Source organism: Mastigoproctus giganteus, chromosome 8, assembly GCF_048544385.1.
Source record: "Mastigoproctus giganteus isolate SK-2022 chromosome 8, ASM4854438v1, whole genome shotgun sequence".
Classification (NCBI taxonomy): Eukaryota; Metazoa; Arthropoda; class Arachnida; order Uropygi; family Thelyphonidae; genus Mastigoproctus; species Mastigoproctus giganteus.
The window spans coordinates 138,471,874-138,486,830 of record NC_143582.1 but is presented as its reverse complement, the minus strand read 5'-3'; the positions used below and the strand labels follow the sequence as shown (position 1 = coordinate 138,486,830).

General features: G+C 36.9%; 1 protein-coding gene across 5 annotated transcripts in view; it reads left to right on the top strand.

Annotated features, from left to right (window-relative positions):
- LOC150081850 (wings apart-like protein homolog) overlaps nucleotides 1-12,142 on the top strand; it is a 287,626-nt gene extending 275,484 nt beyond the window's left edge. For 4 of the 5 annotated variants that reach the window (XM_090378944.1, XM_090378942.1, XM_090378943.1 and 1 more), the window contains one exon: nucleotides 10,613-12,141. In XM_090378944.1, coding sequence (XP_090235070.1) covers nucleotides 10,613-10,678 — 66 coding nt within the window. In that variant the 3' untranslated portion in view covers nucleotides 10,679-12,141. Of the gene's footprint in view, nucleotides 1-10,612 lie in introns of all 5 variants that reach the window. The other variant, XM_090378945.1, reaches the window with a different exon arrangement.
- Nucleotides 12,143-14,957: the final 2,815 nt, after the last annotated feature.

Below are 14,957 nucleotides of genomic sequence, written 5' to 3'. Positions count from 1 at the left end.
GTAAATCCCACTTCAGCACACTGTGATCACTGCCACCTAGTGGTTCCTTTATCTGCAAATTCTTAATACACGAATGATCACTGCTGATAACCAGATCAAGAGTGTTACTTTCTCTGGTTGCCTCTCGAACATGCTGCTGCAGAAAACAATCATCCAATAAATCCACAAAAGTCTGACTGGTGTGTGAGTGACCAACCCACAAGTTCCAGTCAATATCTGGGAAGTTAAAATCCCCCATTATAAGACATTCAGATTTACTGGCCCACTCTATTTCTCTGTACAATTGTTCATTGTACTCATTCAAGTCATTAGGCCTATAACACACTCCAACCCTTATTTTTCCTTTCGCAGTGCTTATCTCGCACCAAACTGACTCAACAGAGCACTGTTCATCTATATTAACTGGGTGCACTTCCTTTGATTTTATGTTTTTCTTAATTAACAGCATAACACCCCCTCCCTTTCTGTCCTGTCTATCCTTTCTGTACACATTGTACTCCCCAAATTCCAGTTCTGCATTCCTTATATCTTTGTGACACCACGTCTCTGCTATCCCAACAATATCCGCCTTTGATGTCTTGACCAACACTTCAAATTCATCAAATTTATTTACTATACTTCTAGCATTGGTATACATGCAAGCATACATGCTCCTATGCCTATTCCTGGTTACCCTAACACATCCCATATACCCAACTATTCCATGATGACTGCCATCCGTCCCTGAAACCCCCAACACCCCTCGCTCCAGGTCGCTTCTTATTCTAATAGAAGTTGTGCAAGAATCGCCTTCACCTCTGCCTGCGGTTACTGTTAAACTATTAGTCTTTGTATCCCCCCAAACTAGCAGTTTTCCGACCCACCTAACACTGCCTCGATAGCATCAGCAAATATTCTTGCACCCTTTCTATTTAAGTGTATCCCATCCCTGTAGAAGCAATCTCTCCTATTAACAAGTACAGTCCAGGCTGAAAAAAATTCTACCCCTTGAGCCTTGCACAATCTTTCCAGGGCCGAATTGATCGACAAGGCTCTCATCATATACTCCCTCCTATCGTGTCTGGGCAGAATTGCAGACACTTTCAAATTCAACCCTATTTCACGGCTTTTTTTCAACAGTGACCTGTACTTGTTGAGTAATTCTGCCGGTCTCCTACTCTTAATATCATTAGTGCCAACGTGTACAACTATATCACCTTTTGTGCCCTTGAAAGATGATATCCGCTCTACAACGTCATCAACCTTTGCCCCTGGCAGACATACCCTGGTCCTGTTCCACCTATCCTTTTTACAAAGGATGTTCCCCGTTTCCCTGACAATAGAGTCACCAACAACAACTAGTTCCTGTGGGACCAGCGCATTCTGCCTTAGGGGTTGCCGCTGTGTTGCGCGATGACCAAGTGCAAGCTCTGGCGTTGATGTGGGCAGCTGAGAGCCTGATGGGCCCCTCAATTTAGTTCCTTCGAGGGCATCCACCCTGTCCTTCAAGCTCTCATATAGGCCCATAAGAACGCTGAGTTGTTGCCTGATTTCGATACACTCCTTGCATCGCGCACACACAAAGACATCCCCCATGGCAATATCGTGTTCCGTTCCAGAGAGTTCGGCAAACATTTCACAAGTTGCACATTTCTTTAGGCTGTGATGCGTTGGAGAATTGCCCCCCTCAGTTCTCCCCCGAGTCACAGCACTCCTGCCACTTTGTGCCCGTTGCTTTGCTGCTCTAGTTTGGGGCATGGTAGTTTAAATTAATAAAATCAATAAATTAAATATCAATAGTATTTGAATAGAAACTATTAAATAGAAACAGTGAAGCGTATTACTATATAATTATGCGTTAGAGCTACCTAGCTACCTCAATTAAAAAATTTGAATTCCCTACCACTATATCCAAAAACAATGGCTACAGAAATGGAACGAAATAACGGTTTTACCTATCGTAAGTAAAATCCACAAAAACTCTTTATCTAAATTAAAAATAAAAAATAACCAGCGTAACTATAACTATATGACTACGTATTAAGTACAATATAAAATAACAATCATGTAAATAACAGGTAAACACTTATCGTTTTTGCAGAGCCTGTAACTGATAGCTGTAACTTTTAAAGAGATTTAGTATGGCATGGTACATTATTATTATTAGCCATATGGTACAATGAAGCCTGAAGCTTATGTTGCACAAGCCACTCTGGGGTTACTGCTATCCATATGCAGGACTTTTTTCTAGATCCTGTTGCAGTAAACCTTTCTCAATATTTCTAGATCCTCTTGCAGTAGCATATAACCCTGCTGACCTTTGTATCATCTGAAAACTGCTACATTAAGCCTAATATACCTTCATCAATATCATTGATAAATATACAAACAACAATGTGCCCAACACCAAAAAATTCTGGGGGGGCTACACTAATAACATTAGTCCATGAAGAGCAGTGTCTATTGATTACCACTCTGTATTCTCTGACTCAATCATCCTTTTATCCATTGTAGCAACTTAAGAAAACATATAGCACTTAATGCCATACTGCTCCAATTTGTACACTAGTCTTCCTTGTGCAACAGTATCAAAAGCTTTCCTGATTTCCAGGTATATTATATCAGAATTACTTTTTGCATCCAGTTCCTTTGTGACCACATCATAGTACCCAATCAAATTGGTCAGACAACCTGTGTCTGAATTATTGCTGCAGTCCTGTCTAAATGATCCTGCAATGCTTCTTCAGTATTAGCATATGAGACAAGAAAGCGAGCTTATACAGCATCAGCCAAAAAAAACACACACACACACACACACACACACACACACACACACACACACACACACTTCCCATTTTGTCATCCATTCGCTTCAAACATTTGTTCCAGCAACCAACTACCTACTGGCTAAAGGCAAATTTCCACACATATATTCTACAGCTGTCTTTCCTAAATTTGAATTTATGGCCCCCTCAGGTAACCTGAGCAAGAGGAAGAATCCTATCAGCATAGATAGGAAGAATCCTATCAATGCTGATAGGATTCCAGTTTGAGCAGGCTCAAACCATTACTCATACACATCAGTTAGATCACTTCGCAGGTGCCTAGTCTCCAGACGCTGCAATTTGCAGGACTTCACCAGTGGCTCCATTATTTTCCCTGGAACAAAAGTTAAATTAACAGGTCTGTAATTACTTGTGTCACCCTTTGTGAATTGGGGTTACATTTGTACATGTCCAGTCCATGGAGACTTCCCAAATTCAAGGATACTCTCATAATTATGACTAATGGTTTGCTTGCTTCCTTTGCCACCTCCTTTAACATAACTGAATATATCCCATCCACCCCATGTGCCTTTCTTATATTTAACTTTTTCTCCTACAGTTTGCTCTCAGTGATTACAAAATCATTTAGCTTCCTGTTAGAGTTCAATAGACTTCTCTGCAGAATTCCTCATGTCAGAATGTAGATAGTCATTCAGTTTATCAGCTATCTGAGCATGTTCATCAACAGTCGAACCATCGATATCAAGTGGACCAATCTTATTCCCTTCCTTCTAGTTTGTATGAGTAAAGAAGTCTTTTGCCAAAGATTTCTCATAATCTGCTTTTTGCTTGCCTAACCTCCTTTGGGAATTCATTACTCCCAAATTAAGCTTATATCTACCATTGGCTTCTGTGTCGCCTGATAATTTGTATTCATCCCTTGCATTTTTCTTCTCTGCCACAAGTCTCATTAGTTGATCTGACATCCATTTTGGCATAAACATTGAACAATATTTCTTAGTTGGTATGAAAAGCCTAGTGGCTTCCAAGATTTAATGCCTTCAATGTTTCCCATTTAGAATTTGCTGTCAGTAGCATCATCAGTTGGTCCCACTGTATAGGATTTAAAATCTGTCTGAGACCACCATAGTCACCGTTACGAAAGAAGAAACCCTCCTCTTTACCTTTGATGGTAGTTACATCTTTAAGTAAATCCTACATCAGTACACTGTGACCACCTAGTGGTTCCCTTATCTGCAAATTCTTAATGCATGAATAATCACATCAAGAGTTGCCTCTCGAATATGCTGTTTTAGAAAACAGTCATCCAATAAATCCACAAAAGCCTTGCTACCCACAAGTTCCAGTCAATATAAAATCTCACATTATAAGATATTTCGATTACTGGCACGCTATTTCTCTGTACAGTTGTTTATCATACTCATCAGAGTGGCCTAGCACACTCCTACCCTCATTTTTGCTTTTGCAGTGTCTATGTCAGCTGGATGCACTGCCTTAGATTTTGTGTTTCTTAACTAACAGCATATCCCTTCCTATCCTGTCCTCCTTATGTCTCTGATATCCCAATGATATCTGCCTTTGATGTTTTGACCAGCACTTCAAATTTATTTACTATATTGTTAGCATTGGTGTACATGGAGGTATACATTCACCTGTTCTTACTCTTAGTTACCCTAACATAGCCCATGTATGTACTTGTTTCATGATAACTTCCCCAGCAGTTCTTGAAATCCCAAGCTTCCACCTCTGCCTGTGGCTACTGTTAATCTGTTAGTCTGTAAATCCTCGCAAGCTAGCAGTTTTCCGACCCACCCAACACTGCTTCGATAGTATCAGAAAACTTTCTTGCACCCTTTCTATTTAAGTGTATCCCACCCCCTGTAGAAGCAGTCTCTCTTGCTGACAAGCACCGACCATGGCGAGAAAAATTTTACCCAGTGAGTCTTGCACAGTCGCTCCAGGGCCGAATTGACTGACAAAAGCTCTCATCATATACTCCCTCCTACCGTGTCTAGACTGAATTTCAGACACTTTCAATTTTAAGCCTAACTCATGACTTTTTTTTCAACATTGACCTGTACTTGTTAAGTAAGTCCTACTCTTAATCTCGTTAGTGCGAACGTGTACAGCAATATCTGCTGCTCTACAACTTCATCAGCTTTTGCCCCTGATAGATAAAGGCTTTTGCCTTATCTATCCTTTTTGCACAGAATATTTCTTGTTTCCCTGAGACCCATCAAGCTCAACGTTTGATGCACAAAAGCTCTGGCTTTGAGTTGGGCAGCTGAGAGCTTGATGGGTCCCCAATTTTAATCCCCTTAAGGGCATCTAGTTTACTCCTAAAACTCTCATAGACACTCATCAGAACATTGAGTTGGTGCAAATTTCTTCACACTTTCTGCATCTAACACTGCATATGGGTGGAAGTAACTCCAGAGAAACGTATCATCTGTGTGATTCTAGGTAATGTTCTTTGTGGTACACTTGGGTGGTAAAAAATGAAAAACATCTGGGAGTAATTGTGCAGTCAGATATGAAGTTTACTGAGCAATGCAGACAGGTTGCCAGATTAGCAAGTCATGGGGTATTGTCAATGATATATGGGAATTTTGGTAGTAGGGAAAAGTAGGTGATTATCCCTTTGTATAAGGCAATAGTCAGGCCACACCTTGAGTACTTCTTACAGGTCTGGAGGCCTCATTTTAGGAAGGATGTAGAGTTGCTTGAACATGTACAGAGAAGGGGAATGAAGGGGTCCTCTTACCAAGAGAGGCTGAAGTTCTGCAAATTGTTGTGCCTGGAGACTAGGCACCTGCGAGGTGATTTAATTGAGGTGTATAAGGCCTTGAATGGTGTGAGCAAGCTGAATTCTTCCGCTTGCTCGGATTACGAACCTGATAAATGCAAATTGAGGATAGACAGTTGTAGAATAGATGTGCGGAAATTTGCATTTAGTCAGTGGGTAGTTAATTGCTGGAACAAATTTGTGGAATTGGGGTGGGTTTTTTTTTTTTTTTTTTGGCTGATGCTCATGCTTGCTTTCTTGTGTCACATGCCTCCATTATTATTACTACTAAAAACATTCACCTTGTCTAGATCATGTCCTGTTACAAAAAGTCCACGCACATTTTTTTATACTATGATGTGTTGGAGAATTGTTCCCTTCGGTTCTCCACTGAGCCACAGCACTCCCACTAATTTGTGCCAGTTGCTTTGCTGCTGTGGTCTGGGGCATGATTTCCTTTGAAGTTCAGTTTAATTGATCATTTGACAACACTGCACTAAGCTAACAGGTTCCTAAATGTAGTGATTCTAGGTAATGTTCACTTAACAAAAAATGCACTATTAATTCAGAGCCAACATCAGCTGGTTTTCTTGATTTTTTTTCTTAGCTTCCTTATTGCAGTGGAAAACATATAACATTTGTTATCTGTTTGAAATCAGTCTTTTTTTTCCCCTCCTCTCCTTCCTGATTTTCTAAATATGGAAATACAGTTGAACTTGGTTATAACAAGCATGGAAATAATGAGATCATGGCTGTAATGAGCAAAAAACCATAATTATTTTAATTTACGCCTATTCCCATACAATTGCTCACTGTTATAACAAGCAAACTACATGGATACACTATGCAAACATTCTTAATTGCTCGGGTAGTCAAAATCCCAATTCTTGAACTAGACAAAAATGAAAGGGGCAACATAGCTTTTAGGGCCAGGGCTATACAATAGTGCATTGGCATTCCACTTGTAATTTCTATGGGTGCATTACCCTATTTACAGATTTTCTTCTTGTATTCACTGAGCCATAAATTTATTTCGGGAACGATAATTGTTTGTATGCAATCGCTTTACTGTCATTTTAAAGTAAAATCAGTTAGAAATGAACCCCTCCTTTGAAAACCTGTCTACTAACAAAAGAAAGTGTCTCTCGATTTACAAAAAAGTTGGAATGTGTAAAGTTTTCTATGTCCTCTTCAACATTGGAGAAGAATAAACATGTTAACATATCGGCACTGGAAAAGAACATAACCATGGGGGAAAAATTTAGAAAGTGAGAGGTTACAAATATCAATTTTAAGATTCATAAATAGACTAATTAAAATTGTTTTTAATTATGTATGGTTTTAAAATTACAGACAAAATTGTGTTTAATATTAAGTCTATTGTAGTTTATACATATATTATTTTTTTCTGAATCTATATTATTCTCAATAACTCAAGTTATTGAGAATTAAAAAAAAAAAAAAAAAAAAGGATGTAGATATACTCATCACTGATATGTTAGTCCCTTGATGCTCATTATAACTAAGTTTGACTGTATTTTTTAGAACTTTCAAAGGCCAAATTTAAGCCTGATAATTGATGTTTTGACTTATAGTATGCCAGTTCACTGATTGCTCTTTGGACCTCTGTGGTTTGCAGTTATTGCATTTCTTTTTCAGCTAATTTTAAAGCAGATTGATCAACCACTTTTGAAACTTTCTGTGAGATCTGTTTTTTTGCTTTATTCATCCATGGGTCAAAGGCACCTGTGACGTGTACTATTAAAACTGAAGGTAATTCCCTTCTTGTGGTGGCTTATGATAAATAAACTTTCATGAGTATTTTATTGTTTTGTCACTTTAGAAATTTAAAATTTGGTTTTCCTCATTCTCAGTAGTGAAATTTAATCTTTAATCAACATTATTTAAGTCATGGGAGATCTTGTTTATAATGTCAGGTTTTCTTGCTGGGAAAGATACTTAGAAATTTTGCAATTTTCATTAGATAAAATGGCTCCTCTCCTATGGGAACCCCAAATACTTGCAGGTAAGAAACAGCCCCATGAGTGAAATAATTATATGCTAATAAAATATTTAGTAAGCCATTATATCATTAACTATTACTAATTTGGTTCTGTATTACACAGCATCATGATTCAACAGATTGGAAGATCTTTCTAACAGCCACAAACAGTCAATAGAAAACAAAAAATTTTATAAACAACTGTCATCCAAGAACCTTCAAATTATCACAAATTTTTATTTATTGATTATAATAATATTTCACCATTATATAAGAATTTCGAACTGTCAAAAGTTTCTTTTAAAGTATATGCAATAGATGATCAAACTTACGGATAATGTGGTCTTAGCAGAACTCTTGTTTAAGTTTGTCCTCAATGCAGAATCTCCATTCCAATGGACCGCATGTCCTGTACACCCAGTACAGAACAGAAGAGTGAATTCTTTGTTTTGCTGCACATGTACCAACCAAATGAAATGGGAGTGCCGATAAATTAATTTTACTCAACTTGGATCCCAAGAGCTTCAGTAAATTTTGTGTGTTCAATGTTGTCTGTCCTCCATGAACAGCATACTGGTTTTGCCATGCGTTGCTCATTTGGAGAGGTTTAGGTCTGAACCCATTGGACATGGAATTCTTAAATGTCTGATCAGTTAGGGCTGTAATCAGCTGATCCAAAGTTGAAGGAAATAATTCACAGTGACTTTTCACCCTGCATAACCTGTAAACCAACCCATGAACTTTGGTACATATTACTCTTGTCCTAATGGACTAGGATGTTGCTGCTCTGTTAAACCAACAGCAAGAAGTATGTTTTGACGATGGGGACAAGGACAAATAGCTGATAGATTAGGGTAGTATGCACATGCAAAAATGATGATCCCGGGGTGTGGTGTTTGTGTTCACACCATGCATTGTACATTTGCTGCAAGGGATTTTCATCTTGCATGGATAAAAGACAATATGGGGCTAATGGTCTTGGTCACCGGTAAAACAGGCATGAAGTGTAAAAGGAGTGTTGATATACTGACAGTGTGATATTATCTGGGGAAAAAAAAACACCGGCAGTTGCTCGATTCATGCTACATATTGGAAATTATTAATAGTTTACATATTTCCTGCACTATACATCTTTGTTTACCTTATATGTACAAAGGATACTAGGAAAGTTTTGCAATATGACGCAACAATGAATCACAGGAAGCTGCTTGTTGCTGCATGTTGAGACATGTTCATACGTGCATAGTAGCTGCTGCGCCAAGTCGATGGGCTCAGTATTCATTAGTAGTGAGAGTGTAAAGTGCTTGCGATGGCATCGTGGTCACGAAATGAGATAAGGACAGTTTTGCGGTATAATTTCGTGCGTGGTTTAACCATAGACCAGTGCTTAGTAGAAATGACTCTTGCACTAGATGATGATTATCCACATCGTACAACGATATTCAGGTGATATAGAGAATTCCAAAGGGGAAATTTCACTCTGGAGAATTCGGAGAGGCCGGGAAGGCCACGAACGTCAGTTACGGAGGAAAACGTTACTGCTGTGAGGAAAATGCTTGACGAAAACAGGCGAGTGACCTACCAACAGATAGAGGATACTTTGGGCCTAAATGCACCAGCAATTCGTTCGATTCTGCAAGATCATTTGCACGTGAAGAAACTTTGTTCTCTCTGGGTGCCGCATCAACTGACTGAAGAGCAGATGACACGACGTGTGACTTGGTGCCGGGAGATGTTAAAAAAGTTTGATAAGGGACAATCTCGGTATGTGAACAACATCGTGACAGGTGACGAGACTTGGCTGTACTATTACGATCTGCCGACCAAGGCTCAAAACAAAGTTTGGGTCTTTGATGATGACGACACACCCGTAATTGTCAGAAAATCCCAATCCGTAAAGAAGAAAATGATAGCTGTATTTTTCAAATCGAGTGGAATTGTGGAACGTGTCGTTTTGGACACGCAGATGACAGTCACAGCTAAGTGGTATACTGAACAATGCCTGCCTAAAGTCATTGGATCTATGAAGAACCTGCGGCCAAAGTCAAGAATGGACACCTGATACCTCCATCACGATAATGCTGCAGCTCACGGCGCCAAAGCCTGCACCGAATATTTGACCACGACAGGACTGAAACTTCTCGAGCACCCTCCCTACAGACCAGACCTTGCTCCCTGCGACTTTGCACTGTTCCCGCATGTGAAAATGAAGCTAAAAGGGAGGCGGTTTTCCAGTGATGAGGACCTTCTACGGGCTTGGGACAACGAGTGTGCTTTACTCCCTAGTGAAACTTGGCAGAACTGGTTTAAAGATTGGTTTCTGAGGATGGAGAGGTGTATTGAATGTAGAGGAAATTGCTTTGAAAAAATTAAATAAACAAAGCTGTATTGCAAAACTTTCCTAGTACCCTTTGTATTTGCAACTTGTAAGGCATCCAATACTAATTCTGTATATTTAGTTTTTAAGTCAATTAAATTGCTAAAATCATATTGAAACAACCTATCAAAGTCAGGATTTGAACCGTGACGTTTATTTCTTGGGCAAGCATGCTATCCACTGACCAGCCTTGCAGCATGGGTTCACATTTCAGCAAAATGCTGATGGTGGTGGTCACTCTGCAGAGGATCAGAGCTACTGTATTATCTAATAAAATATAGTATTTTTAGATTTATTTGGCAAAAACCATACTGATTTTATTATACAATTGCAGGCTATTCCCAAATTCACATTGTAAAATTAAAATTTTGCATTAAATTGTGCTGTTGACCCACCTGAGGTTCTACTGTAATAGAGAGATGTTTTTCCAGGCAGAGTACCTGTTTGTTTTATACAAATGCCTGCAGTTTTTATCATAAAAAATTCTAAAATATAATATTGTACACTGAAAAGTTTGGGTCATCACCACTAATAGTTTCATTTTTATATTTGAGAATCTCTCTCTCTCTCTCTCTCTCTCTCTGTGTGTGTGTTATCCTGCATTAGCTAGAAGACTTAAACAATAGAAGGCCAGATTCATTTATTACATGACAAAGTCTAAACATTCTCATTTGTATTTTCAGGGAGTTGGAGGAAATACTGGTGGAAAATCCATCCAAAGACTTATTGAAGTGTTGGAATCCAGTTAGCTGTCACATTTCTGCATCACTGTACATGACATACATTTCTTCCTGTTTGAGCCTGGTCTGCTTGGCATGATGTTATAAAAGTGGTACCGTGTACCATTTCACTGTGAATATTGTTTACATACACATTACATCCTCATAATGCATTGATTCGTAAGAAAGTTTCCTTTAATGTAAAAAAAGAAAAGAAAAAACCCAATGGTAACGCACAGAGAGGAAGACCTTCTTTCACTCTTAAAGCAAGTTTTGAAACATACAAAAATGCAGAGTTGGATTTAGTTGTTGGTATCCATTTGATCATTTTTCCTGCAATGGTTTGAAAATTATTTGGGAGGATTTTATGATCAAACATTTTCATTTCCTTTGTGTCAATTAATCCTGTTCTAGATATTTAATATACAATGTGCTATATATATTTTAATAATTTAAATTTTTTTATGTTCAAATTTACTTCATATAAATAAAAGTTTTTATGCTTCAATCCCTGTAAATCGTTCCACTTTATATGAAATACAATTGTTCATAGGGGCTCTCAATTGATATGAAATTTTTATTAGCATTGAATTTTTAAAAGTTTGTAGATATACATGTAATTTTGGATTTTAGTACGTGTCTCGCTCCCTCTCTTTTTTTTAAAATAAATAATCAGGAAATTGCCCGCATTCTTCCTTATCAAGACCACAGATCTTTTTTTTACATTACTGAGCATAGTATCATTCATTTTCTTCTGTATGTATGTATCTATGTCGTTACCTTATTAGAGAGCATTCATTTGTTAACAGAGTACAAATCTTGACTGTAAAATTAAATTCACTTAGAGTCACTAATAGTGGCCTTTCACTTTCATCGCAAGGTACTTGGTAGCCACTAAAATCCCATCTTTATCAGAATGTAAATAAATGCATGCATGTTTTGCTACTGTCAGTGTTTGTAATGGATATTTATCACAAGGATAATTTTATGTGGAATGAAAATCTATGCCAAATAAAGGGATGACAGGATTTTGTTATGTTATTTTCATTGTTATAAGAGTGAGTGAGAGTATAAATGCACATGTGTAATTGGTTAAGCATAACTGAATGAGAGGAAAACAGAAGTAGTGGCTGTGGGAGGGACATTTTATCATCCAGTGCCTTGTGTCACAGTACTAGTCAATATTTTAAGATAAAAAAAACTTTGTGCATCATTTAAGACAAGAATCTGTAAAAGAAATATATGGGAAAGAAGATGCCTAAATTTCATGAGAGAGAAGCAAGAAAGGGGGGGCGGGGAATGCTTAAACTTTGTAAGTTTTTGAAATAATGCACTTAGTTTAGTTTTATTCCTGTTGTGTTTTAACCAATGAGTTAACATTAAGACCTATGAAAAAATAGAAATATATGGTAAGAAACTGCACAAATGTTAACAGTTTCACTGAACAATATTTTGAGGCTTCAGAAAATTAATTAGTAATGATATGTACTGAAGTGAGTAACTTGTTATAAGTAACTTCATGTGTATATTTAGCTGGAATTGGGGATTAATCTCATAGTAAACTTTTAAAAACACTTCGAGAAGTGTTTCTGTATAAATTAAATAAAAGTTGCTGAATGCATATTCTGTGAAGCTAGGATAATTTTTTTTTGAATTGCCATAGTCATTCTGTGTTGATACACATTTAAGTGAAATTTAACGAACTGATGGCATCTGAAATTTCCTCATCCTTATACTTTGAGGTTTTTCAGTGATAAATATTTACATATATCACTGAAATCCAATAATTACATTTTCTATGGAGTATGAAAAAATTTAACACACAACAGATCTAATAAACTACCTCCTACTTAGATGAAGACATTCATTAATAAGTAGAGCTGCTGTGTGTGGGAATATAGATACTGTAAATGCCCCTCCCCCATAAAAGTCATTACAACTTGAAGTCTGAGTTTCTTATTTAGCAATGGATTACTAACAACTTTATGTGGTACTCTGATGTTCAAGTTTGAGTTAACTTTGGCAGTGTTTCAAAAAAATATGGAAGAAGGACTTTATTCTTACACAGATATGTAATATAGAGTAAGCGCCGGTTATAGTGATCACTGGTTATTAGAATCAGCCACTTTATAGATTCAAATCAATAAAATGCACCACACTTTCATCATTTATTAGAATCACATTTTCGGTTATAAGAATCAATTTTGAATGCCTCTGTGATATTTTTTCTAAAGCACATTTCTAGAGGTCACAACCATAAAACAATATGCTTCATCTGTGATAATATCGATAGCTGGAGAAATGTGTTTCCCCTTCCCTGAAATCTACTCTTCATTTCTATACCTAAACTTTGTCTCACTCGCGTGTGTTGTATGCTTATCTTTTTTACTGTATTTTAAATTTTACTACCCGGAAAAAAAAAAAAAAAAAAAAAGTCAGTGAACAGAAAGAATGAATTTGAGTGTAAAATATAAGTTACAAATTATAGAAATGTATAATAAATTAAACTTAGGCAATATGTCTCAAAGGGAAGTGGCAGTAAAATTAGTAGTGCCTCAGTCATCATTATTAAACACTAATGTGATTAGTGAAACCAGTGAAAGAAAGCACAAAGGGAAATGCCAGACAGTAGATGAAGCTCTGTTTGTTTGGTTAAAACAGACCAGCTCATTTAATGCACCAATCAATCATAGCATTCTTCTTCAAAAAGCTTATGATTTTGCAGAAAAACTACATGAAGAGTTTAAGGCAACAGACAGATGGCTGACAAGATGGAAGGAGAGGCATAATAATGTTTACAAAAAATTTCACTGAGAAAAACAGGATTCCGATAGTTCTGCAGCTGCACCTAGTTGAGAACATCTTGGCAAACTGTGTTTGCCAAGATGTCAAAGCACTTATAATCCTGAAGACATTTTTAATATGTATGAAACAGGTCTAACCCAGACCATTGCATCATTTTTAAAAATTCCTCTGCATCTGCAGGAAAGAAGATCAAGGACAGGATTACAGTTCTTTTAGCATGCAACTGTTAGTTATAGGCAACAGTAAATTGCCTAGATGTTTTAAAACAGCTGCCTGTTGAATATGCCAATAATGCCAACACTTGGATGACAGTTCTTTATTTGAAGATTATCTTCCTAAATGGGATTTGCAATTGGATAAGAAAAACAAAAAAATTGCATTGGTTTTGGACAACTGCCCAGCTCATCCAAAGTTGATGTTCATAAACATTTGAATTAGTTTTTCTACCTTCAAATGCCACATCACTGATTTAACCTCTCGACCAGGGAATAATAAAAGCCTTTTAAGACCTTTTATAGATCGGATATGAGGTGATGCATCATCCAGTCTATAGATGAAGGTTTGGAAACATCATCTGATATTGCAAAGCAGATAACTATACTAGATGCACTTAATATGACAAGTGTCCGGAATGAAGTTTCTGAAACCTGCATTAGCAACTGTTTCAAAAAAATGTAGTTTAATTATTCATGATGGTCAACTAAGTCAAGATACTGATCACGTTGAACAGGAGTTTAATGATTGGGTGGTCACAGAAGGTGATACACAAGTTACTACAGCTTTAACGTATGAAGAAATTGTCGAGTCTGCCACTGATAATTTCACCAAGGAGGAAGATGAACCCAAATGAATTCCAGTTACACACCAGCAAACTTGTAAAGCTATAGCCATTTTGAGGAGAGCATTGGAAGAAACTGGTTAAATTGATCATGAATATAGACTTTGTAGTGATGATTTAAAGCAATCTAAAATAAGTGACTTTTAAAATTATGATATTACAAAGTGTTATGTTTAATTAATATGTATATTAATTAAGTTATGTATGTAAGTATAAATTTATTGTTATTTTGCTAACCTGTGGATAATATTCTTCCGATTTTTACTTATTTAATTGGTAATAAAATGTAAATTTGTGCTTAACATCTTTATTTTTATAGCGTCTGGATAATATTTATTGATTTTTGCTTATTCGAATTGCCGTTTATTAGAATCAAGATTCATGAAAACGTGATCACTATAACCGACGCTTACTGTATATAAGAAACTGTGGTACATTTCACTTTTCCACATAGTTGCCACACATTTTTAAAAATTCGTCTCACCAAGGCACCCAATCTAAATTAATGGAAGAAATTGGTGAACATTGGAACTGCATGGTGAGTGGTCTAGAACCTCTCAATTGTACTTGCAAAGCTCATAATGAATGTAGAATGGTAGAATGATATTGCTTTTAGGTAGCAACCCAAGTTGTTTGTGAAGAATAGGCTTTTTTTATGGTGTCAAA